Here is a 22850-nt window from a genome sequence, read left to right on the forward strand (position 1 = left end):
ACATCCTTCCTGGCTTTGATCAGGGTAGGGATGACTTCATCCGGAATGCCTTTTTCCTTCAGGATCCGGCGTTCAACCGCCATGCCGTCAAACGCAGCCGCGGTAAGTCTTGGAACAGACATGGTCCCTGCTGGAGCAGGTCCTGTCTTAGAGGTAGAGGCCACGGGTCTTCCGTGAGCATCTCTTGAATTTCCGGGTACCAAGTCCTTCTTGGCCAATCCGTAGCCACGAGTATAGTCTTTACTCCTCTCCTTCTTATGATTCTCAGTACTTTTGGTATGAGAGGAAGAGGAGGGAACACATACACTGACCGGTACACCCACGGTGTTACCAGAGCGTCCACAGCTATTGCCTGAGGGTCCCTTGACCTGGAGCAATATCTGTCCAGTTTTTTGTTGAGGCGAGACGCCATCATGTCCACCTTTGGTTTTTCCCAACGGTTTACAATCATGTGGAAGACTTCTGGGTGAAGTCCCCACTCCCCCGGGTAAAGATCGTGTCTGCTGAGGAAGTCTGCTTCCCAGTTGTCCACTCCCGGAATGAACACTGCTGACAGTGCTATCACATGATTTTCCGCCCAGCGAAGAATCCTTGCCACTTCCGTCATTGCCCTCCTGCTTCTTGTGCCGCCCTGTCTGTTTACGTGGGCGACTGCCGTGATGTTGTCCGACTGGATCAATACTGGCTGACCCTGAAGCAGAGGCCTCGCCTGACTTAGGGCATTGTAAATGGCCCTTAGTTCCAGGATATTTATGTGAAGTGACGTTTCCATGCTTGACCACAAGCCCTGGAAATTTTTTCCCTGTGTGACTGCTCCCCAGCCTCTCAGGCTGGCATCCGTGGTCACCAGGACCCAATCCTGAATGCCGAATCTGCGGCCCTCTAGGAGATGAGCCCTCTGTAACCACCACAGGAGAGACACCCTTGTCCTTGGAGACAGGGTTATCCGCTGATGCATTTGAAGATGCGATCCGGACCATTTGTCTAGCAGATCCAACTGAAAAGTTCTTGCGTGGAATCTGCCGAATGGAATCGCTTCGTAAGAAGCCACCATCTTTCCCAGGACCCTTGTGCACTGATGCACTGACACCTGGCCTGGTCTTAGGAGTTTCCTGACTAGGTCGGATAACTCCCTGGCTTTCTCTTCCGGGAGAAACACCTTTTTCTGTACTGTGTCCAGAATCATCCCTAGGAACAGCAGACGTGTCGTCGGAATCAGCTGCGATTTTGGAATATTTAGAATCCATCCGTGCTGTCGTAGAACTATTTGAGATAGTGCTACTCCGACCTCTAACTGTTCTCTGGACCTTGCCCTTATTAGGAGATCGTCCAAGTAAGGGATAATTAAGACGCCTTTTCTTCAAAGAAGAATCATCATTTCGGCCATTACCTTGGTAAAGACCCGGGGTGCCGTGGACAATCCAAACGGCAGCGTCTGAAACTGATAGTGACAGTTCTGTACCACAAACCTGAGGTACCCTTGGTGAGAAGGGCAAATTGGGACATGGAGGTAAGCATCCTTGATGTCCAGAGACACCATGTAGTCCCCTTCTTCCAGGTTCGCTATCACTGCTCTGAGTGACTCCATCTTGAACTTGAACCTTTTTATGTAAGTGTTCAAGGCTTTCAGATTTAAAATGGGTCTCACCGAGCCGTCCGGCTTCGGTACCACAAACAGCGTGGAGTAATACCCCTTTCCCTGTTGTAGGAGGGGTACCTTGATTATCACTTGCTGGGAATACAGCTTGTGAATGGCTTCCAATACCGCCTCCCTGTCGGGGGTAGACGTTGGTAAAGCAGACTTCAGGAACCGGCGAGGGGGAGACGTCTCGAATTCCAATTTGTACCCCTGAGATACTACCTGCAGGATCCAGGGGTCCACTTGCGAGTGAGTCCACTGCGCGCTGAAAATCTTGAGACGTGCCCCCACCGTGCCTGAGTCCGCTTGTAAGGCCCCAGCGTCATGCTGAGGACTTGGCAGAAGCGGGGGAGGGCTTCTGTTCGTGGGAAGAAGCTGTCTGTTGCAGTCTTTTTCCCCTTCCTCTGCCCCGGGGCAGATATGAGTGGCCTTTTGCCTGCTTGCCCTTATGGGGACGAAAGGACTGAGCCTGAAAAGACGGTATCTTTTTCTGCTGCGAGGTGATCCTCCCCTTTATACGGCAATACTTCCATATGCCGTTTGGAATCCGCATCCCCTGACCACTGTCGCGTCCATAATCCTCTTCTGGCAGAAATGGACATCGCACTTACTCTTGATGCCAGAGTGCAAATGTCTCTCTGTGCATCTCGCATATATAGGAATGCATCCTTTAAATGCTCTATAGTCAATAATATATTGTCCCTGTCCAGGGTATCAATATTTTCAGTCAGGGAATCCGACCAAGCCACCCCAGCACTGCACATCCAGGGTGAGGCGATTGCTGGTCGTAGTATAATACCAGTATGTGTGTATATACTCTTAAGGATATTTTCCAGCTTTCTATCAGCTGGTTCCTTTAGGGCGGCCGTATCAGGAGACGGTAACGCCACTTGTTTTGATAAGCGTGTGAGCGCCTTATCCACTCTAGGGGGTGTTTCCCAACGCGCCCTAACCTCTGGCGGGAAAGGGTATAATGCCAATAATTTTTTAGAAATTAGCAGTTTCTTATCGGGGGAAACCTTCATCACACACCTCATTCAATTCATCTGATTCGGGAAAAACTACGGGTAGTTTCTTCACACCCCACATAATACCCTTTTTTGTGGTACTTGCAGTATCAGAGATGTGCAAAACCTCCTTCATTGCCGTGATCATGTAACGTGTGGCCCTACTGGAAAATACGTTTGTTTCTTCACCGTCGACACTGGAGTCAGTGTCTGTGTCTGGGTCCGTGTCGACCCACTGAGGTAACGGGCGTTTTATAGCCCCTGACGGTGTTTGAGACGCCTGGACAGGCACTAACTGAGCTGCCGGCTGTCTCATGTCGTCAACAGTTTTCTGTAACGTGCCGACACTGTCACGTAATTCCTTAATTACGGCCATCCATTTAGGTGTCGACTCCCTAGGGGGTGACATCACCATTATAGGCAATTGCTCCGCCTCCACATCATTTTCCTCCTCATACATGTCGACACACACGTACCGACACCCAGCACACACACAGGGAATGCTCTGATAGAGGACAGGACCCCACTTAGCCCCTTGGGGAGACAGAGGGAGAGTTTGCCAGCACACACCAGAGCGCTATATATGTATAGGGACAACCTTACAATAAGTGTCTATCCCTTATAGCTGCTTATATCTGTTATTTTGCCAAATAAGTGCCCCCCTCTCTTTTTTACCCTGTTTCTGAGGGCGCAGGGGAGATTCTGGGAGCCTTCCTACCAGCGGAGCTGTGTGGGAAAAATGGCGCTGTGTGCTGAGGAGATAGGCCCCGCCCCCTTCACGGCGGGCTCTTCTCCCGCTTTTTTCTGGAAAACTGGCAGGGGTTAAATACATCCATATAGCCCAGGAGCTATATGTGATGTATTTTTAGCCATTTCAGGTATTTTCATTGCGTCCCAGGGCGCCCCCCCCAGCGCCCTGCACCCTCAGTGACCGAAGTGTGAAGTGTGCTGAGAGCAATGGCGCACAGCTGCAGTGCTGTGCGCTACCTTATGAAGACAGGAAAGTCTTCTGCCGCCGATTTCTGGACCTCTTCTTGCATCAGCATCTGTAAGGGGGCCGGCGGCGCGGCTCCGGGACCCATCCATGGCTGGGCCTGTGATCGTCCCTCTGGAGCTAATGTCCAGTAGCCAAGAAGCCCAATCCACTCTGCAGGCAGGTGAGTTCGCTTCTTCTCCCCTTAGTCCCTCGATGCAGTGAGCCTGTTGCCAGCAGGTCTCACTGAAAATAAAAAAACCTATTTAAACTTTTACTCTAAGCAGCTCAGGAGAGCCACCTAGATTGCACCCTTCTCGTTCGGGCACAAAATCTCAACTGAGGCTTGGAGGAGGGTCATAGGGGGAGGAGCCAGTGCACACCAGCTAGTCCTAAAGCTTTTACTTTGTGCCCAGTCTCCTGCGGAGCCGCTATTCCCCATGGTCCTTTCGGAGTCCCCAGCATCCACTAGGACGTTAGAGAAAGGGGTATTATTCCACACTATTTGTGGTACCGAAGCCAGACGGCTCGGTGAGACCTATTCTAAATCTGAAATCTTTGAACACTTACATACAAAGGTTCAAATTCAAGATGGAGTCACTCAGAGCAGTGATAGCGAACCTGGAAGAAGGGGACTATATGGTGTCCCTGGACATCAAGGATGCTTACCTTCATGTCCCAATTTGCCCTTCTCACCAAGGGTACCTCAGGTTCGTAGTACAGAACTGTCATTATCAGTTTCAGACGCTGCCGTTTGGATTGTCCACGGCACCCCGGGTCTTTACCAAGGTAATGGCCGAAATGATGATTCTTCTTCGAAGAAAAGGCGTCTTAATTATCCCTTACTTGGACGATCTCCTGATAAGGGCAAAGTCCAGGGAACAGTTGGAGGTCGGAGTAGCATTATCTCGGGTACTGCTACAACAGCACGGGTGGATTCTAAATATTCCAAAATCGCAGCTGATCCCGACGACACGTCTGCTGTTCCTAGGGATGATTCTGGACACAGTCCAGAAAAAGGTGTTTCTCCCGGAGGAGAAAGCCAGGGAGTTATCCGAGCTAGTCAGGAACCTCCTAAAACCAGGAAAAGTGTCAGTGCATCATTGCACAAGGGTCCTGGGAAAAATGGTGGCTTCTTACGAAGCGATTCCATTCGGCAGATTTCACGCAAGAACTTTTCAGTGGGATCTGCTGGACAAATGGTCCGGATCGCATCTTCAGATGCATCAGCGGATAACCCTGTCTCCGAGGACAAGGGTGTCTCTTCTGTGGTGGCTGCAGAGTGCTCATCTACTAGAGGGCCGCAGATTCGGCATTCAGGATTGGATCCTGGTGACCACGGATGCCAGCCTGAGAGGCTGGGGAGCAGTCACACAGGGAAGAAATTTCCAGGGAACGTGGTCAAGTCTAGAGACTTCTCTCCACATAAATATACTGGAGCTAAGGGCAATTTACAATGCTCTATGCCTAGCAAGACCTCTGCTTCAAGATCAGCCGGTGCTGATCCAGTCGGACAACATCACGGCAGTCGCCCACGTAAACAGACAGGGCGGCACAAGAAGCAGGAGGGCAATGGCAGAAGCTGCAAGGATTCTTCGCTGGGCGGAAAATCATGTGATAGCACTGTCAGCAGTGTTCATTCCGGGAGTGGACAACTGGGAAGCAGACTTCCTCAGCAGGCACGACCTCCACCCGGGAGAGTGGGGACTTCACACGGAAGTCTTCCACATGATTGTGAACCATTGGGAAAAACCAAAGGTGGACATGATGGCGTCCCGCCTCAACAAAAAACTGGACAGGTATTGCGCCAGGTCAAGGGACCCTCAGGCAATAGCTGTGGACGCTCTGGTAACACCGTGGGTGTACCGGTCAGTGTATGTGTTCCCTCCTCTTCCTCTCATACCCAAGGTACTGAGAATTATAAGACGGAGAGGAGTAAGAACTATACTCGTGGCTCCGGATTGGCCAAGGAGGACTTGGTACCCGGAACTTCAAGAGATGCTCACAGAGGACCCATGGCCTCTGCCGTTAAGAAGGGACTTGCTTCAGCAAGGACCCTGTCTGTTCCAAGACTTACCGCGGCTGCGTTTGACGGCATGGCGGTTGAACGCCGGATCCTAAGGGAAAAAGGCATTCCGGAAGAGGTCATACCTACCCTGGTCAAAGCCAGGAAGGAGGTGACCGCACAACATTATCACCGCATTTGGCGAAAATATGTTGCGTGGTGTGAGGCCAGGAAGGCCCCCACGGAGGAATTTCAACTCGGTCGATTCCTGCATTTCCTGCAAACAGGAGTGTCTATGGGCCTCCAATTGGGGTCCATTAAGGTTCAAATTTCGGCCCTGTCGATTTTCTTCCAGAAAGAATTGGCTTCAGTTCCTGAAGTCCAGACATTCGTCAAGGGAGTACTGCATATACAACCCCCTTTTGTGCCTCCAGTGGCACCGTGGGATCTCAACGTAGTTCTGGGATTCCTCAAATCACATTGGTTTGAACCGCTCAAATCTGTGGATTTGAAATATCTCACATGGAAAGTGACCATGCTGTTGGCCCTGGCCTTGGCCAGGCGAGTGTCAGAATTGGCGGCTTTGTCTCACAAAAGCCCATATCTGATTTTCCATTCGGACAGGGCGGAACTGCGGACTCGTCCCCAGTTTCTCCCTAAGGTGGTGTCAGCGTTTCACCTGAACCAACCTATTGTGGTGCCTGCGGCTACTAGGGACTTGGAGGACTCCAAGTTGCTAGACGTTGTCAGGGCCCTAAAAATATATATTTCCAGGACGGCTGGAGTCAGGAAAACTGACTCGCTGTTTATCCTGTATGCACCCAACAAGCTGGGTGCTCCTGCTTCTAAGCAGACGATTGCTCGTTGGATTTGTAGTACAATTCAGCTTGCACATTCTGTGGCAGGCCTGCCACAGCCAAAATCTGTAAATGCCCATTCCACAAGGAAGGTGGGCTCATCTTGGGCGGCTGCCCGAGGGGTCTCGGCTTTACAACTTTGCCGAGCTGCTACTTGGTCAGGGGCAAACACGTTTGCAAAATTCTACAAATTTGATACCCTGGCTGAGGAGGACCTGGAGTTCTCTCATTCGGTGCTGCAGAGTCATCCGCACTCTCCCGCCCGTTTAGGAGCTTTGGTATAATCCCCATGGTCCTGACGGAGTCCCCAGCATCCACTTAGGACGTCAGAGAAAATAAGAATTTACTTACCGATAATTCTATTTCTCGTAGTCCGTAGTGGATGCTGGGCGCCCATCCCAAGTGCGGATTGTCTGCAATACTTGTACATAGTTATTGTTACAAAAATCGGGTTATTATTGTTGTGAGCCATCTTTTCAGAGGCTCCTCTGTTATCATGCTGTTAACTGGGTTCAGATCACAAGTTGTACAGTGTGATTGGTGTGGCTGGTATGAGTCTTACCCGGGATTCAAAATCTTTCCTTATTGTGTACGCTCGTCCGGGCACAGTATCCTAACTGAGGCTTGGAGGAGGGTCATAGGGAGAGGAGCCAGTGCACACCACCTAGTCCTAAAGCTTTTACTTTTGTGCCCTGTCTCCTGCGGAGCCGCTAATCCCCATGGTCCTGACGGAGTCCCCAGCATCCACTACGGACTACGAGAAATAGAATTATCGGTAAGTAAATTCTTATTTTATCCCTTATAATGTGAATATCTAAGTTGTAGTATATATAGAATTCATTCACCCATACAAACTGTGGTGAGCGCTGAACTATTTTTTAACATATATCTTCCTCCCAGTGGGTCCGTGTAGTGCACCCACAGACAGTTCATAGCAGCTACCAGTTTGTCAGGTTGTATGACGGAATAGCGCAGTTCTTTAACATTTTCTCTCCAGAGATGCTGTCTCCTTCTGCGGTCCCCTCCTGCAGTGGCTGCTGGGAGGTCAGAGGGGCGGAGCTAGCACCAAGTGCTGGGCAGACAGCAGGGAGCCAGGGAAGCATTGAGCTTACCTGCAGTTACCGCACCGCAGTTCAGGTTACTCCATCCTGAGACGGCGAACCTGAACTACATGGAGACCCAGAAAGCTGAGCTTTCTGCTCCTTCATGAATCGCACTCACCATACTAAAGTATGGTGATGTGAATTAGGCACAGAGCAGGGATGCCGCTGGAGGGTAGGCAGTCAATTGACCGCTGGTTGGAATTCCGACCGTTGGGATCTTATACTGATCCCCACTGGAGAAGTCAGGGACTTCTCCATGGTAAACCGCTGTCATACCTCCCAACTGTCCCGATTTTCGCGGGACAGTCCCGTTTTTTGGGGACTGTCCCGCTGTCCCACCCGCGGGCCGCAGTGTCCTTCGGTGGGGATGGGCAGTTGGGAGGCTCTGTCTCTCGCTGCCCTGCTTAGCAGAGCAGTGGTGAATAGACGCTGTGCGCGTGCGCACAGCATCTATTCATTGGAGACAAATTGGGGCAGATGTATTAACCTGGAGAAGGCATAAGGAAGTGATAAACTAGTGATATGTGCAAGGTGATAAACGCACCAGCCTATCGGTTCCAATATGTAAATTAACAGTTAGGATCTGATTGGCTGGTGCCTTTATCACCTTGCACATATCACTGGTTTATCACTTCCTTATGCCTTCTCCAGGTTAATACATCTGCCCCATAGGGAGAGGGGGCATGCCAGCGGCTGACAGAGGGTTGGGCATGCCCCCTCAGTGACGAAAATGGGGGCGTGGCTCGCGATCGCGGGTCCTCCCGCGAAACCACGCTCCCTTTTCGTAGGCCACGCCACTTTTCGGGAATGCGCGCGTGTGTCCCTCTTTACAGAAGGGAAAAGTTGGGAGGTATGCTCTGTGTATTGCGGCCTACCTCCCAAATGAATGTGTCACCAGACAGCACTATATATAGGATGCTGATGGATTAAGCAGGTTTATAGAAAGGACACTATATAGTTAATTTTCAGTTTATTGTGCCTCTCTTGCTATGTTAGGGTAATGATGCCAGGCCACAGCAGGGGCTATGAGCGCTCCTCCCCCTGGTGACGTGTCTCCTCCCCTAGCTACGTCAGAAGGTCCTTTCTCCCACTCCCATATAGAATCAACCATGAGCGCGGCCATGTGTGGGTTAACGCACGCGCTTTATTTAATGGAGACGGACACTACAACACCGTGACGTCATTGCGGCGGAAGGAAGCGTGCGGCGGAAGGAAGCGTACGTCCGTTGCTGGAACGCTGGCGTGCGTGTCAGTGTGCATGCACTGTGTGTCCTGTGTATCTCCCTCCAGTCAGAACTGCAGTCTGCGCGCTCTCAGGGGTCCTGGGCTAGGGCTGTCGGCTGCCGTCACCGGCTTTGTGGTAAGGCCTCGTCATTATTTGGTTTTCCTGTGGCTCGCAGCTGTAATGTTATTTACCCTAGTGACTGCAGCAGCACAAATGCCGTGTGTGCAGTGCTCCCTCTAGTTCAGAACATGGGACCCTTGGGCAAGCATAACTAAACCCCCTCACATCACTATCTACATGACATTGGGAATAGTAACATGCCAGTGTTGTGTATATGACAGTGGTTCTTGAACTATTTTGAATCATGGTGCCCTAGAGGATCAGATTTTTTTTTTTTTCTTACACGGTTCCCCATGGCCAAAAGTTTATTATTGAGAAATATTACACCAAACAAACTTTTTTTTGTATGTCATTCTTATGCTCATTTGTGTGGTGAGGAGCAATATTTGCTTCTGTTTGTTAACATATTTTACTATTATCAGCCACCAGCACTGGTTTTGCCTATTACATTGCCTGTAAGTAATTTGAATTGGACCTGGACCATCAACCTGAGGCACTCCAACAAGGGTCCTGTGGCACCGCACACAGTTTACAGTTACACTGGTATATGCTAATGGGTTGCCTATTTCAGTGTACGGTAGGTGAAATAGGCAACCCAGTGTCGGTAGGCACGGTTCAGTGCTGGCAGGTGGGGCGAAAGCAACGTAGCCCCTTGCCGGCTCGGCGGTGAGCTTTGCTCGCCAAAGGTTCTACTCTGCCACTATGGGTGTTGTGGACACCCACAGAGGGGGTATCCCCCTATCTCTCCGGTATTCCAGTGGTGGTATGGTGCCCCTGTCTGGGATCCCGGAGTCGGTATTGTGACAGCTGGGACCCTGTCCGTCGGTGTGCTGACCGCATACCGATGGTATGAGTAGGCTAGAAGAACCTCATATGGTGGCATTCTTCTCCAGTTAGCAAAATATTTGGATTTTATATGCGGCTGCATGCAGTGATGCGTGTGACTCTGGTTCAGGCCCAGAATATGTTTGTGCCTAATTGTTTGTTTTGCATTGTTTAATAGGTATTTCAACAGAATGCCCAAATACACTGGATTAACACTCGGCGTTGCCTCTCTGGTGGGTACTACAGTGGGGTGTCTTGTTCTGTGGAAGCTTATTAAACGTCGGAGAAAGCAGTTGTGTGCTAATGGTGACCACAAAGACTTGTGTAGTGGGCTAAGTACTGCAACTTGGGACCCTGTTCTGCAAAAACCTTCGGTGGTAGAACTCCCCGTCTTCTCTGCGGTTGAGAAGATTCTGCAGGCAGATATCAAAATAGTGTCTAAGACTGAAGAATGGGAAGCTGCTTGGCCTTTGCTAAAGAAAGATCTTGATGAGTTCCCGGTGCTTGGCATGGATTGTGAGTGGGTATGTGTTTTTGGTGGTCTTCTGGGTAGGAGGCTAGGTGCCTGCAAGTTGTATTACTAGAGCTGTTAGTACATTGGTGATTTTCTAAAGGCTTAAAGCTGCACTACCACTAAATGATTTGTTTTTGTGTGGAGCATTACCCTTATACCAGTGTTTCCCAACCACGGTCCTCAAGGCACACTAACAGTCCTGGTTTTAAGGATAACCATATTTGATCACAGGTGATTTAATTATTACCTCAGTTATTTTGATTGAACCTTTTGTGCTCAAAGATGGTTATCACTAAAACCTGCACTGTTGGTGTGCCTTGAGGACCGTGGTTGGGAAACACTGCCTTATACCCTTTTTACACAGCTCAAATAACCCAGATTATTTCAGGTACAACCCTCAGTGTAAAAGGGTCCCTGAGGAAAAACCCAGGTCGACTGACCTGGCAATCCTACCCGGGTTGCGAGCAAGGTGAACAATGCCTTCCTGTGAATAACCTGGGTCGGTGCCATGGTGTGAAAGGAGTCTGTCCTGGGTCTGATTTGGAACAGTGGGGCAGATGTATTAACCTGGAGAAGGCATAAGGAAGTGATAAACCAGTGATATGTGCAAGGTGATAAAGGCACCAGCCAATCGGCTCCAATATGTAACCTAGCAGTTAGGAGCTGATTGGCTGGGGCATTTTCACCTTGCATTTATCACTGGTTTATCACTTCCTTATGCCTTCTCCAGGTTAATACATCTACCCCAGTGTTCCAAATCTTGGGTCAGACCTGGCACTTAGGTGTAAAGGGGAATTACAAACAGAGTTTAAGCACCATTGGAGCCCTAAAGTAAGATTTGGATCCAGAAGCATGTTTGTGTAATCTGGGCTCCTCTGTACCCTAGGCATTAGTTCAGGCTGCATAATAGGTGATCTGGCTTTGACTACAGCTGATTCTTTCTTAAATAAATGTAAAAAATGAATGTGTGCTTAATTCACCTTGAAATCTGTGCCTGTGATCCATGCGCTTACCTGTAAATATTGACTTGAACTAGTTCACTTTCAGGTATGCCAGTAAATGCTGTTGGAATATGACTATCAGACGATGTATGGTCCACTTCCTCAAACCAACTGGGATCCTGGGAGTGTGAGATTTATTTTGCTGACCCTGATCGCTGCGCTAAGACATTTTGCATCACCACTTATTGCAGTGATGCAGGACGACTTAACACTGATGTAAAAGTCACTAGAGAGGTGTTTTGGTAACTTGCACATCTGTCCTGGCTGTATTGCATCAGCCTAGAGCTGAATTGCTGTCGGCGGATGCATGTATGGTAACTTGCAAAACTCCAATTTTGGCTTTACAATGGCGCGGGAAAGCCTGAAGCCAGCGGTGAGACTGGTAAATAAAACACGTCGTCCTTGGATTATGAATAGCTCAGCTTTTTGTCATTTAAAAAGTGCCCCATAAAACTTCACAGAAGCCAAAGGCTCTCCTGGAGAAATCTGATCTTGGATAAACAGTCATTTATTTATTAAACAGTCTTATTCCGTTGTGCTTTACTTATCACGGCTTTATAGATCTGCCCCTTCATGAGTTATTTATGGCTATAAAGATTTGTTATATGCATGCATACATACAGGCTTAAAAGTTAGTAAGTTGGTCTTCCTTTTTTTTTGTTCAGGTATCTGTAGAAGGGAGAGCAAATCCTATTTCCCTGCTACAGATGGCTTCCCACAGCGGCTTTTGCATCCTGGTCCGTCTTCCCCACTTGGCCATCGCTGACCGTACCATTCCAAAGACTTTACTCACTCTCCTGGCAGACGGCAGTATCCTGAAGGTTGGTGTGGGTTGCTGGGAAGATGCCTCTAAACTGATGACTGGTTTTGGCCTTTCCGTGAAAGGAATCGTCGATATCCGTTACCTGGCTATGAGACATAGGTATGTGAGTAACTTTGAACTTGAAGTACAAGAATGGGGAGGATGACCGTTTCATTAGAATGTGTCCGGAATGAAATGCTATATTGCAGTTGGGTGTTTCATTGGTAGTGCTACTTCATGTTCATTATGAATGTATATTTTCTCTTCATGATGCTTTGATACATACCACTGTAGGTCTGCCATGGGGTATTGAAATTGAAGGAGAAAGCTGCAGACTAGTCACTTTTTTGTGTCCGTTCTGGTGGCTAGCTAAGTGAACATTGGCTTTTCAAAACCACTGATTACAGCCTTGACCAATCTTTAAAACAGCAATACAATATTTTATTAGAGTTATCTATAATTATATTGGGGTATGTTCGGACAGGATCCAACACTTCACTATTCAATTTGCGGGCATTTCCAATAGGTTTCTGCCTGTTACGACAATGCCGATCCGACTTTTTAATTAACTAATAACTGAGGTAATAATTAAATTAAATTTTTAATTTTATTGTATTTTTTTTATTTTTTTTTATTTTTTTAAGTCGAATCGGCATTGTCAAACACGGCAAAAACCTGTTGGAAATGCCCGCAAATTTGACAAAATAGTTGTATTGGCTGGCGAGTTCACCGATCCACCTGTTTGCTGACGTGTTGGAAAAACTTCACTGGACTTGAATAGGTCGAATGCAGATTCGACCTTAAAGTCGCAAAGTGCAGTTTTTCCGACTTGTCGTCAATTTCCGACAATTGAATAGAGCTCTATCTATAATTCAATTATTACGTTGTAAGGGCTGACATGAAATAGTTCAGATAGTGTAAGCGATACGTAATGTACATTTGAATTATTTACATTTAGAACATTAGTTGCAAAAGGTTATTCTGTGACAGTTGCTCAGTTAATGTGTGGTGCATAATTGATCTGCTGTATTTATTTTAAACACTTCTAAAGCAGATTAGTGGAATACTTTTTCTTAATGGATTATTCAACTTTTTTATTTTATCTTTTTCACGCTGATCGCGCCCATAGAGGTCGGGTTTAGCCGTATAAAGCTGCTAAACCTGACTAAGTGCTGAGAGCGATCACGAAAAGTGCTGCTTGGGTGCCCAAACAGGTCGCTCTACACTCATTTCAGCTCTCCGCCCCTGTGGGTGCGAGCTGAAATGCAGACCCTGGCAGCCATTCACACCCGACCAGAGCTACAATTGAATAGCTCTGTTTGGGTGCCATCTTCTGTCTGTCTGTCTGTCTGTCTGTGGAAAACAATTGAATTCCACCCATAGAATGGTGTGAACCCTGACCCCATAGCAGATTAAAGGGAGTGCCACAGGGGTTACTGTACTCCAGGCCTCCATCTTTCAGGGGGCACCTTGGCCAGGACATGCCAACATCACTAGTTCTCCCTCTTGTGCAGCAGTAGAACCAGGCATCCAGAATGCAAGCAGCACAGTATGCAGTGCAGGCAAACAGGAGTATCAGGTTTCATGGCTACCAACAGCTTCCTGACTAGAGGAGTGATAGGAGGGGGAGAGAGCTGTAAGTGACCCAGGGATCCCAACTTCTACTTCCCACCTGTGTCAGGGTCCTGTGTAACCGGTTATCTAACAAAAGCATTTGGGTCTAGAAAGTCTGCAGCTACTCTTGCATGTGACAAGATAAATAGATTTTTATTTTTCTATTTGTATTTTAAGGTTGTATAAGTTGTCTTTGTTCCACTACAAGAAAACTTTATAAAATGGTTGTGTCTCAATTAGTTGAAGCTATGAACAACACCCAGGCATCATTAAAGTTAGTTTAAATTTAATTTCTCTGACGTCCTAGTGGATGCTGGGGACTCCGTAAGGACCATGGGGAATAGCGGCTCCGCAGGAGACTGGGCACAAATAGAAAGCTTTAGGACTACCTGGTGTGCACTGGCTCCTCCCCCTATGACCCTCCTCCAAGCCTCAGTTAGATTTTTGTGCCCGGCCGAGAAGGGTGCACACTAGGGGCTCTCCTGAGCTTCTTAGAAAAAGTTGGTTTTAGGTTTTTTATTTTCAGTGAGACCTGCTGGCAACAGGCTCACTGCATCGAGGGACTAAGGGGAGAAGAAGCGAACCTGCCTGCTTGCAGCCAGCTTGGGCTTCTTAGGCTACTGGACACCATTAGCTCCAGAGGGACCGAACACAGGCCCAGCCTCGGAGTCCGGTCCCAGAGCCGCGCCGCCGGCCCCCTTACAGAGCCAGAAGCAAGAAGAGGTCCGGAAAATCGGCGGCAGAAGACATCGGTCTTCAACAAGGAAGCGCACAGCACTGCAGCTGTGCGCCATTGCTCCTCAGGCACACTTCACACTCCGGTCACTGAGGGTGCAGGGCGCTAGGGGGTGGCGCCCTGAGCAGCAATAAAAACACCTTGGCTGGCGAATATACATCACATATAACCCCCAGGGCTATATGGATGTATATTAACCCCTGCCAGAATACAGCAAAAAGCGGGAGAAAAGTCCGCCGAGAAGGGGGCGGAGCCTATCTCAGCACACTGGCGCCATTTTCCCTCACAGCTCCGCTGGAAGGACGTCTCCCCTGCAGTCCTGCACTACAGAAAAGGGTAAAACAAGAGGGGGGGGGCACTAATTTGGCGCAGTAATAATATAAATAGCAGCTATAAGGGAAAAACACTCTTTATAGTGTTATCCCAGTATATATATAGCGCTCTGGTGTGTGCTGGCATACTCTCCCTCTGTCTCCCCAAAGGGCTAAGTGGGGTCCTGTCCTCTTTCAGAGCATTCCCGGTGTGTGTGCTGTGTCGGTACGGCTGTGTCGACATGTATGAAGAGGAAAATGTTGTGGAGGTGGAGCAATTGCCTGTAGTGGAGATGTCACCCCCTAGGGAGTCGACACCTGAGTGGATGGGCTTATGGAAGGAATTACGTGAAAGTGTCAACTCTTTACATAAGAAGTTTGATGACATGGGACAGCCGGCTTCTCAGCTTGTGCCTGTCCAGGCGTCTCAAAGGCCATCAGGGGCTCTAAAACGCCCGCTACCTCAGATGGCAGATACAGACGTCGACACGGATACTGACTCCAGTGTCGACGACGAGGAGACAAATGTAACTTCCAGTAGGGCCACACGTTACATGATTGAGGCAATGAAAAATGTTTTACACATTTCTGATAATACCACAGGTACCACTAAAAAGGGTATTATGTTTGGTGAGAAAACTACCTGTAGTTTTTCCTGCATCTGAGGAATTAAATGAAGTGTGTGATGAAGCGTGGATTTCTCCCGATAAAAAACTGATAATTCCTAAGAGGTTATTCCCGCCAGAGGATAGGGCACGTTGGGAAACACCCCCTAGGGTGGATAAAGCGCTCACACGCTTGTCCAAACAGGTGACACTTCCGTCTCCGGATACGGCCGCCCTTAAGGAACCTGCTGACAGAAAGCAGGAGACTATACTAAAGTGTATATACACACACACTGGTATTATACTGCGACCAGCGATCGCCTCAGCCTGGATGTGCAGTGCTGGGGTGGCTTGGTCAGACTCCCTGACAGAAAATATTGATACCCTGGATAGGGACAGTATATTACTGACTGTAGAGCATTTAAAAGATGCATTTTTATACATGCGTGATGCACAGAGGGATATTTGCCGACTGGCATCAAGAGTAAGTGCTATGTCCATTTCCGCCAGAAGAGGGTTATGGACTTGGCAGTGGTCAGGTGATGCCGATTCTAAAAGGCATATGGAAGTATTGCCTTATAAAGGGGAGGAGTTATTTGAGGTAGGTCTGTCGGACCTGATTTCCACGGCAACTGCTGGGAAATCCACGTTTTTACCCCAGGTTGCCTCTCCGCAAAAGAAGACATCGTATTATCATACACAGTCCTTTCGGCCCCATAAGGGCAAGCGGGCAAAAGGCTCCTCTTTTCTGCCCAATGGCAAAGGAAGAGGAAAAAGGCTGCAGCAAACAGCCAGTTCCCAGGAACAGAAGTCCTCCCTCGCTTCCGCCAAGTCCTCAGCATGACGCTGGGGCTCTACAGGCGGACTCAGGTACGGTGGGGGCCTGTCTCAAGAATTTCAGCGCACAGTGGGCTCGTTCACAAGTAGATCCCTGGATCCTTCAGGTAGTATCTCAGGGGTACAAATTGGAATTCGAGACATCTCCCCCTCGCCGTTTCCTAAAGTCTGCCTTACCGACGACTCCCTCCGACAGGGAGGCGGTATTAGAAGCTATTCACAGCTGTATTCCCAGCAGGTGATAACCAAGGTACCCCTCCTGCAACAAGGAAAGGGGTATTATTCCACAATGTTTGTGGTACCGAAGCCGGACGGTTCGGTGAGACCCATTTTAAATCTGAAATCCTTGAACACTTGCATAAAGAGGTTCAAATTCAAGATGGAGTCACTGAGAGCGGTTATCTCGAGCCTGGAGGAAGGCGATTATATGGTGTCACTGGACATCAAGGATGCTTACCTGCATGTCCCAATTTACCCTTCTCACCAAGGGTACCTCAGGTTTGTGGTACAGGACTGCCACTATCAGTTCCAGACGCTGCCGTTTGGGTTATCCACGGCACCGCGGGTCTTTACCAAGGTAATGGCCGAAATGATGATACTCCTTCGAAGAAAGGGAGTTTTAATTATCCCGTACTTGGACAATCTCCTGATAAGGGCGAGATCCAAGGAACAGTTGGTAGTCGGGGTAAAAACCAGGTCAAGTATCGGTGCTTCAATGCACAAGGGTCCTGGGAAAAATGGTGGCTTCTTACGAAGCAATTCCATTCGGCAGATTCCACGCAAGAACTTTCCAGTGGGACCTGCTGGACAAGTGGTCCGGATCGCATCTTCAGATGCATCAGCGGATAACCCTGTCACCAAGGACAAGGGTGTCTCTCCTGTGGTGGTTGCAGAGTGCTCATCTTTTAGAGGGCCGCAGATTCGGCATTCAGGACTGGGTCCTGGTGACCACGGATGCCAGCCTTCGAGGCTGGGGAGCAGTCACACAGGGAAGAAATTTCCAGGGATTGTGGTCAAACCTGGAGACCTCACTTCACATAAATATCCTGGAGCTAAGGGCCATTTACAATGCCCTAAGCCAAGCGAGACCTCTGCTTCAGGACGAGCCGGTGTTGATCCAGTCGGACAACATCACGGCGGTCGCCCACGTAAACAGACGGGGCGGCACAAGAAGCAGGAGGGCGATGGCAGAAGCTGCAAGGATTCTCCGATGGGCGGAAAACCATGTGATAGCACTGTCAGCAGTGTTTATTCCGGGAGTGGACAACTGGGAAGCAGACTTCCTCAGCAGACACGACCTCCACCCGGGAGAGTGGGGACTTCACCCGGAAGTCTTCCACATGATTGTAAGCCGTTGGGAAAAACCAAAGGTGGACATGATGGCGTCCCGCCTCAACAAAAAACTAAAAAGTTACTGCGCCAGGTCAAGGGACCCTCAGGCGATAGCTGTGGACGCTCTGGTAACGCCGTGGGTGTACCAGTCGGTTTATGTGTTCCCTCCTCTGCCTCTCATACCCAAGGTACTGAGAATTATAAGACGGAGAGGAGTAAGAACTATACTCGTGGCTCCGGATTGGCCAAGAAGGACTTGGTACCCGGAACTTCAAGAGATGCTCACAGAGGACCCGTGGCCTCTACCTCTAAGAAGGGACCTGCTCCAGCAGGGACCCTGTCTGTTCCAAGACTTACCGCGGCTGCGTTTGACGGCATGGTGGTTGAACGCCGGATCCTGAAGGAAAAAGGCATTCCAGAGGAAGTCATCCCTACTTTGATAAAAGCCAGAAAGGATGTAACCGCAAAGCATTATCACCGCATTTGGCGAAAATATGTTGCGTGGTGCGAGGCCAGGAAGGCCCCAACGGAGGAATTTCAACTGGGTCGATTCCTGCATTTCCTGCAAACAGGAGTGTCTATGGGCCTCAAATTTGGATCCATTAAGGTTCAGATTTCGGCCCTGTCGATTTTCTTCCAGAAAGAACTGGCTTCAGTTCCTGAAGTTCAGACGTTTGTCAAGGGAGTGCTGCATATACAGCCTCCTTTTGTGCCTCCAGTGGCACCTTGGGATCTCAATGTAGTTTTGGGGTTCCTAAAATCACATTGGTTTGAACCACTTAAATCTGTGGATTTAAAATATCTCACGTGGAAAGTGGTCATGCTGTTGGCCCTGGCTTCGGTCAGGCGCGTGTCGGAATTGGCGGCTTTATCCTGTAAAAGCCCTTATCTGATTTTCCATTCAGACAGGGCGGAATTGAGAACTTGTCCTCATTTTCTCCCTAAGGTGGTTTCAGCGTTTCACCTGAACCAGCCTATTGTGGTGCCTGCGGCTACTAGGGACTTGGAGGACTCCAAGTTGCTGGACGTTGTCAGGGCCCTGAAAATATGTTTCCAGGACGGCTGGAGTCAGAAAATCTGACTCGCTGTTTATCCTGTACGCACCCAACAAGCTGGGTGCCCCTGCTTCTAAGCAGACTATTGCTCGCTGGATTTGTAGTACAATTCAGCTTGCGCATTCTGTGGCAGGCCTGCCACAGCCAAAATCGGTAAAAGCCCACTCCACAAGGAAGGTGGGCTCATCTTGGGCGGCTGCCCGAGGGGTCTCGGCTTTACAACTTTGCCGAGTGGCTACTTGGTCAGGGTCAAATACCTTTGTAAAATTTTACAAATTTGACACTCTGGCTGAGGAGGACCTTGAGTTTTCTCATTCGGTGCTGCAGAGTCATCCGCACTCTCCCGCCCGTTTGGGAGCTTTGGTATAATCCCCATGGTCCTTACGGAGTCCCCAGCATCCACTAGGACGTCAGAGAAAATAAGAATTTACTTACAGATAATTCTATTTCTCGTAGTCCGTAGTGGATGCTGGGCGCCCATCCCAAGTGCGGATTGTCTGCAATACTTGTACATAGTTATTGTTAACTAATCGGGTTCTTGTTGTGAGCCATCTATTCAGAGGCTCCTCTGTTATCATGCTGTTAACTGGGTTTCATATCACAAGTTGTACGGTGTGGCTGGTATGAGTCTTACCCGGGATTCAAAATCCTTCCTTATTGTGTCAGCTCTTCCAGGCACAGTATCCTAACTGAGGCTTGGAGGAGGGTCATAGGGGGAGGAGCCAGTGTACACCAGGTAGTCCTAAAGCTTTCTATTTGTGCCCAGTCTCCTGCGGAGCCGCTATTCCCCATGGTCCTTACGGAGTCCCCAGCATCCACTACGGACTACGAGAAATAGAATTATCGGTAAGTAAATTCTTATTATACACCATAGTTTGAAATTTAATATACACAATCCATACCCCTCAACATGACCCATTCCATTAGGGACAAAATGCTCTCAACCTCGACTTCCTTATTAATTTTATGTTGAAATGCCTCTAATCAATGAGTTCAACACAGGTGACACCAATCGTAGAGGTAACTCCACAATCTAATATGCCCCTCCGAGGCTTAATCCTGCCCTTCCCAGTTCCATGTCCTCTACTTCACTTCCATGGTTAAGAAAATATAGGCTACCAGGATGTAGAGCAACCATGAGCTAATTATCCCTAAGAGAAATTGCTCATATACTCGTCTCATACCATAGCATATTGAAACACTTGATGATCTGCTACTTGAGTGAGTAGGATATGGTCTCTATGTAACTCTCCCATGTCTCGAAAAATCTTTCAGTATTCTTTAACAATTTTAACTTTTTTCCTGTAAATGGTCTGACAAATCATAGGGGGGACAGTTGTTTATCGTACAGTCTGTGCACCCAATATCCCATCTACAGTGACTGGAGATCGCAGGATGCAATTCAATTGTCGTTGGTGGTCGGTTTTTTGGGGACTTGTGTCCAAACAGAGTTTAACTGCTAAACCGGAGCAAAGTGCTTGGCGCTATGTGAAGTGCCATTTGGGAGTACAGTTCCTTAGCTCATTTAATCTCTGCTCCCCCTTAAGAATCTTTCCTCAAGTGACCCTAGTGTTACTCTATATACATGTAATATCTGCAGATTACAATGCATGATTGTGTATATGTGGGGTGATTTCATAACTTTCTCCTTTAGTCGCAGATCTGACTATTATAACATAAACTCGCCTCCCATTATTCCTTTATGCAGGAGAGACATTTTTCAGAACACTTTGAGTCTTAAATCTCTGTCGGAGACCATTTTGTGCCACCCACTGGACAAGTCGTTTCATCTTCGATGTAGTAACTGGGATGCAGAAGAGTTCACGCAGGACCAGGTAGGGTACTGCATGTGTACATAGGCAAAAGTTTCTGAAATGTCCTAGTATACTAGAACTTTCATGGGGCTCCACAACGCAGTATGGTACAATCACTTGTAATATTGGGCCATTCTGCTCGCAGCGCATGGAGTTGTACTGTTGGCCTGTCATTAAGTTGGTCTTATTGGCTTGTCTGTTGCAGTCTAGAGATAATAGAGCCTCTTTTCTCTAACGTCCTTGAGGATGCTGGGACTCCGTAAGGACCATGGGGAATAGTCGGGCTCCGCAGGAGATAGGGCACTTTAAGAAAGCTTTGGACTCTGGGTGTGCACTGGCTCCTCCCTCTATGCCCCTCCTCCAGACCTCAGTTTTACACTGTGCCCAGAGCAGGATAGGTGCACTGCAGAGAGCTCTACTGAGTTCTCTGCCTAGAAGCATTTTTGTTTGGATCTTTTTCTACTTTTTTACAGGGAGCACTGCTGGCTACAGGCTCCCTGCATCGAGGGACTGAGGAGAGAGGGGCAGACCTTCTTGTCTAAGATAGGCTCTGCTTCCTCGGCTACTGGACACCATTAGCTCCAGAGGGGGTGAACACAGGTTCTTACTGGGCGTCCACCCCCAGAGCCGCGCCGCCGTTCTCCTCACAGAGCCAGAAGAACCGAAGTCAGAAGACGTCGGGCGGCAGAAGCCTTCAGCTTCACTGAGGTAACGCACAGCACTGCAGCTGTGCGTCATTGCTCCCATACACCTCACATACTCCGTTCACTGTAAGGGTGCAGGGTGGGGTGCCCTGGGCAGCAATATAACACCTCTATTATGGCAAAAGACAATATACATGTACAGGTGGGCACTGTACATGTATATAAAAGAGCCCCCGCCATATTTTAGTAAGTTTGAGTGGGACAGAAGCCCGCCGCCGAGGGGGCGGGGCTTCTCCCTCAGCACTCACCTTTCCGTCCTCATTTGAACTGAGTGAATTGTGCGAAAAGGCTTGGGAATCTCCGGATAGGAGACCACAAGTTCCCAAAAGGATTCTTATGGCGCATCCTTTTCCACAAACGGATAGGATACGATGGGAATCTTCGCCTAAAGTAGACAAGGCGCTGACACGCTTGTCCAAAAAGGTGGCACTGCCTTCTCAGGATACGGCTTCCCTCAAGGATCCTGCTGATCGCAGGCAGGAAATTACCATGAAGCACATTTACACTCATTCAGGTACTATTGTTAGACCGGCTATGGCGTCGGCCTGGGTTTGTAGTGCGGTTGTGGCATGGGCAGATTCCTTATCTACGGAGATTGACACCTTAGATAGGGATGCCATTCAAATGACCATAGAGCATATCAGAGATGCTGCCTTGTATATGAGGGATGCTCAGAGACATTTGTTTATTAAGCTCCAGAATAAATGCTATGTCTATTTCTGCTAGGCGGCTCTTGTGGACCCGACAGTGGACGGGAGATGCAGATTCAAAGCGGCATATGGAGTCCTTGCCTTACAAAGGGGAGGAGTTGTTTGGAGACGGCCTCTCGGACCTTGTCTCTACTGCTACGGCTGGTAAGTCGAATTTCTTACCTTATGTCCCCCCGCAGCATACAAAAAAGGCACCTCATTATCAAATGCAGTCCTTTCGTTCCAATAAAAACAAAAAGGTACGGGGATCGTCCTTTTGTCAGAGGAAAAGGCAGGGGAAAGAAGCTGCACACAGCTAGTTCCCAAGAGCAGAAGTCCTCCCCTGCGTCTGCAAAGTCCACCGCATGACGCTGGGGCTTCCCAGGGGGAGGCAGACCTAGTGGGGGCTCGTCTTCGGTTTTTCAGCCACGTCTGGGTTCACTTGCAGGTGGATCCCTGGGCATTAGAGATTGTTTCCCATGGATACAGGCTGGAATTCGAAGGCTTGCCTCCTCGCCGGTTTTTCAAGTCGGCTCTGCCGGCTTCCCCGTCAGAGAGGGAGCTAGTGTTGGCAGCAATACAAAAATTGTATTTCTCTATCGTCCTAGTGGATGCTGGGGTTCCTGAAAGGACCATGGGGAATAGCGGCTCCGCAGGAGACAGGGCACAAAAAGTAAAGCTTTAGGATCAGGTGGTGTGCACTGGCTCCTCCCCCTATGACCCTCCTCCAAGCCTCAGTTAGATTTTTGTGCCCGGCCGAGAAGGGTGCAATCTAGGTGGCTCTCCTAAAGAGCTGCTTAGAAAAGTTTAGTTTTAGGTTTTTTATTTTACAGTGAGTCCTGCTGGCAACAGGATCACTGCAACGAGGGACTTAGGGGAGAAGAAGTGAACTCACCTGCGTGCAGGATGGATTGGCTTCTTGGCTACTGGACATTAGCTCCAGAGGGACGATCACAGGTACAGCCTGGATGGTCACCGGAGCCTCGCCGCCGGCCCCCTTGCAGATGCTGAAACGAGAAGAGGTCCAGAATCGGCGGCAGAAGACTCCTCAGTCTTCTTAAGGTAGCGCACAGCACTGCAGC

General features: G+C 48.9%; 1 protein-coding gene across 2 annotated transcripts in view; it reads left to right on the top strand.

Moving 5' to 3' along the window:
• Positions 1–8743: 8743 nt before the first annotated feature.
• Positions 8744–22850, top strand: part of EXD2 (exonuclease 3'-5' domain containing 2) — a 34553-nt gene continuing 20446 nt past the window's right edge. The window contains exons 1-4 of one of the 2 annotated variants that reach the window (XM_063948008.1): positions 8744–8944; positions 9933–10278; positions 11935–12191; positions 20270–20396. In XM_063948008.1, coding sequence (XP_063804078.1) covers positions 9946–10278; positions 11935–12191; positions 20270–20396 — 717 coding nt within the window. In that variant the 5' untranslated portion in view covers positions 8744–8944; positions 9933–9945. Of the gene's footprint in view, positions 8945–9932; positions 10279–11934; positions 12192–20269; positions 20397–22850 lie in introns of those variants that run through there. The other variant, XM_063948009.1, reaches the window with a different exon arrangement.

Source organism: Pseudophryne corroboree, chromosome 12 (assembly GCF_028390025.1).
Source record: "Pseudophryne corroboree isolate aPseCor3 chromosome 12, aPseCor3.hap2, whole genome shotgun sequence".
Classification (NCBI taxonomy): Eukaryota; Metazoa; Chordata; class Amphibia; order Anura; family Myobatrachidae; genus Pseudophryne; species Pseudophryne corroboree.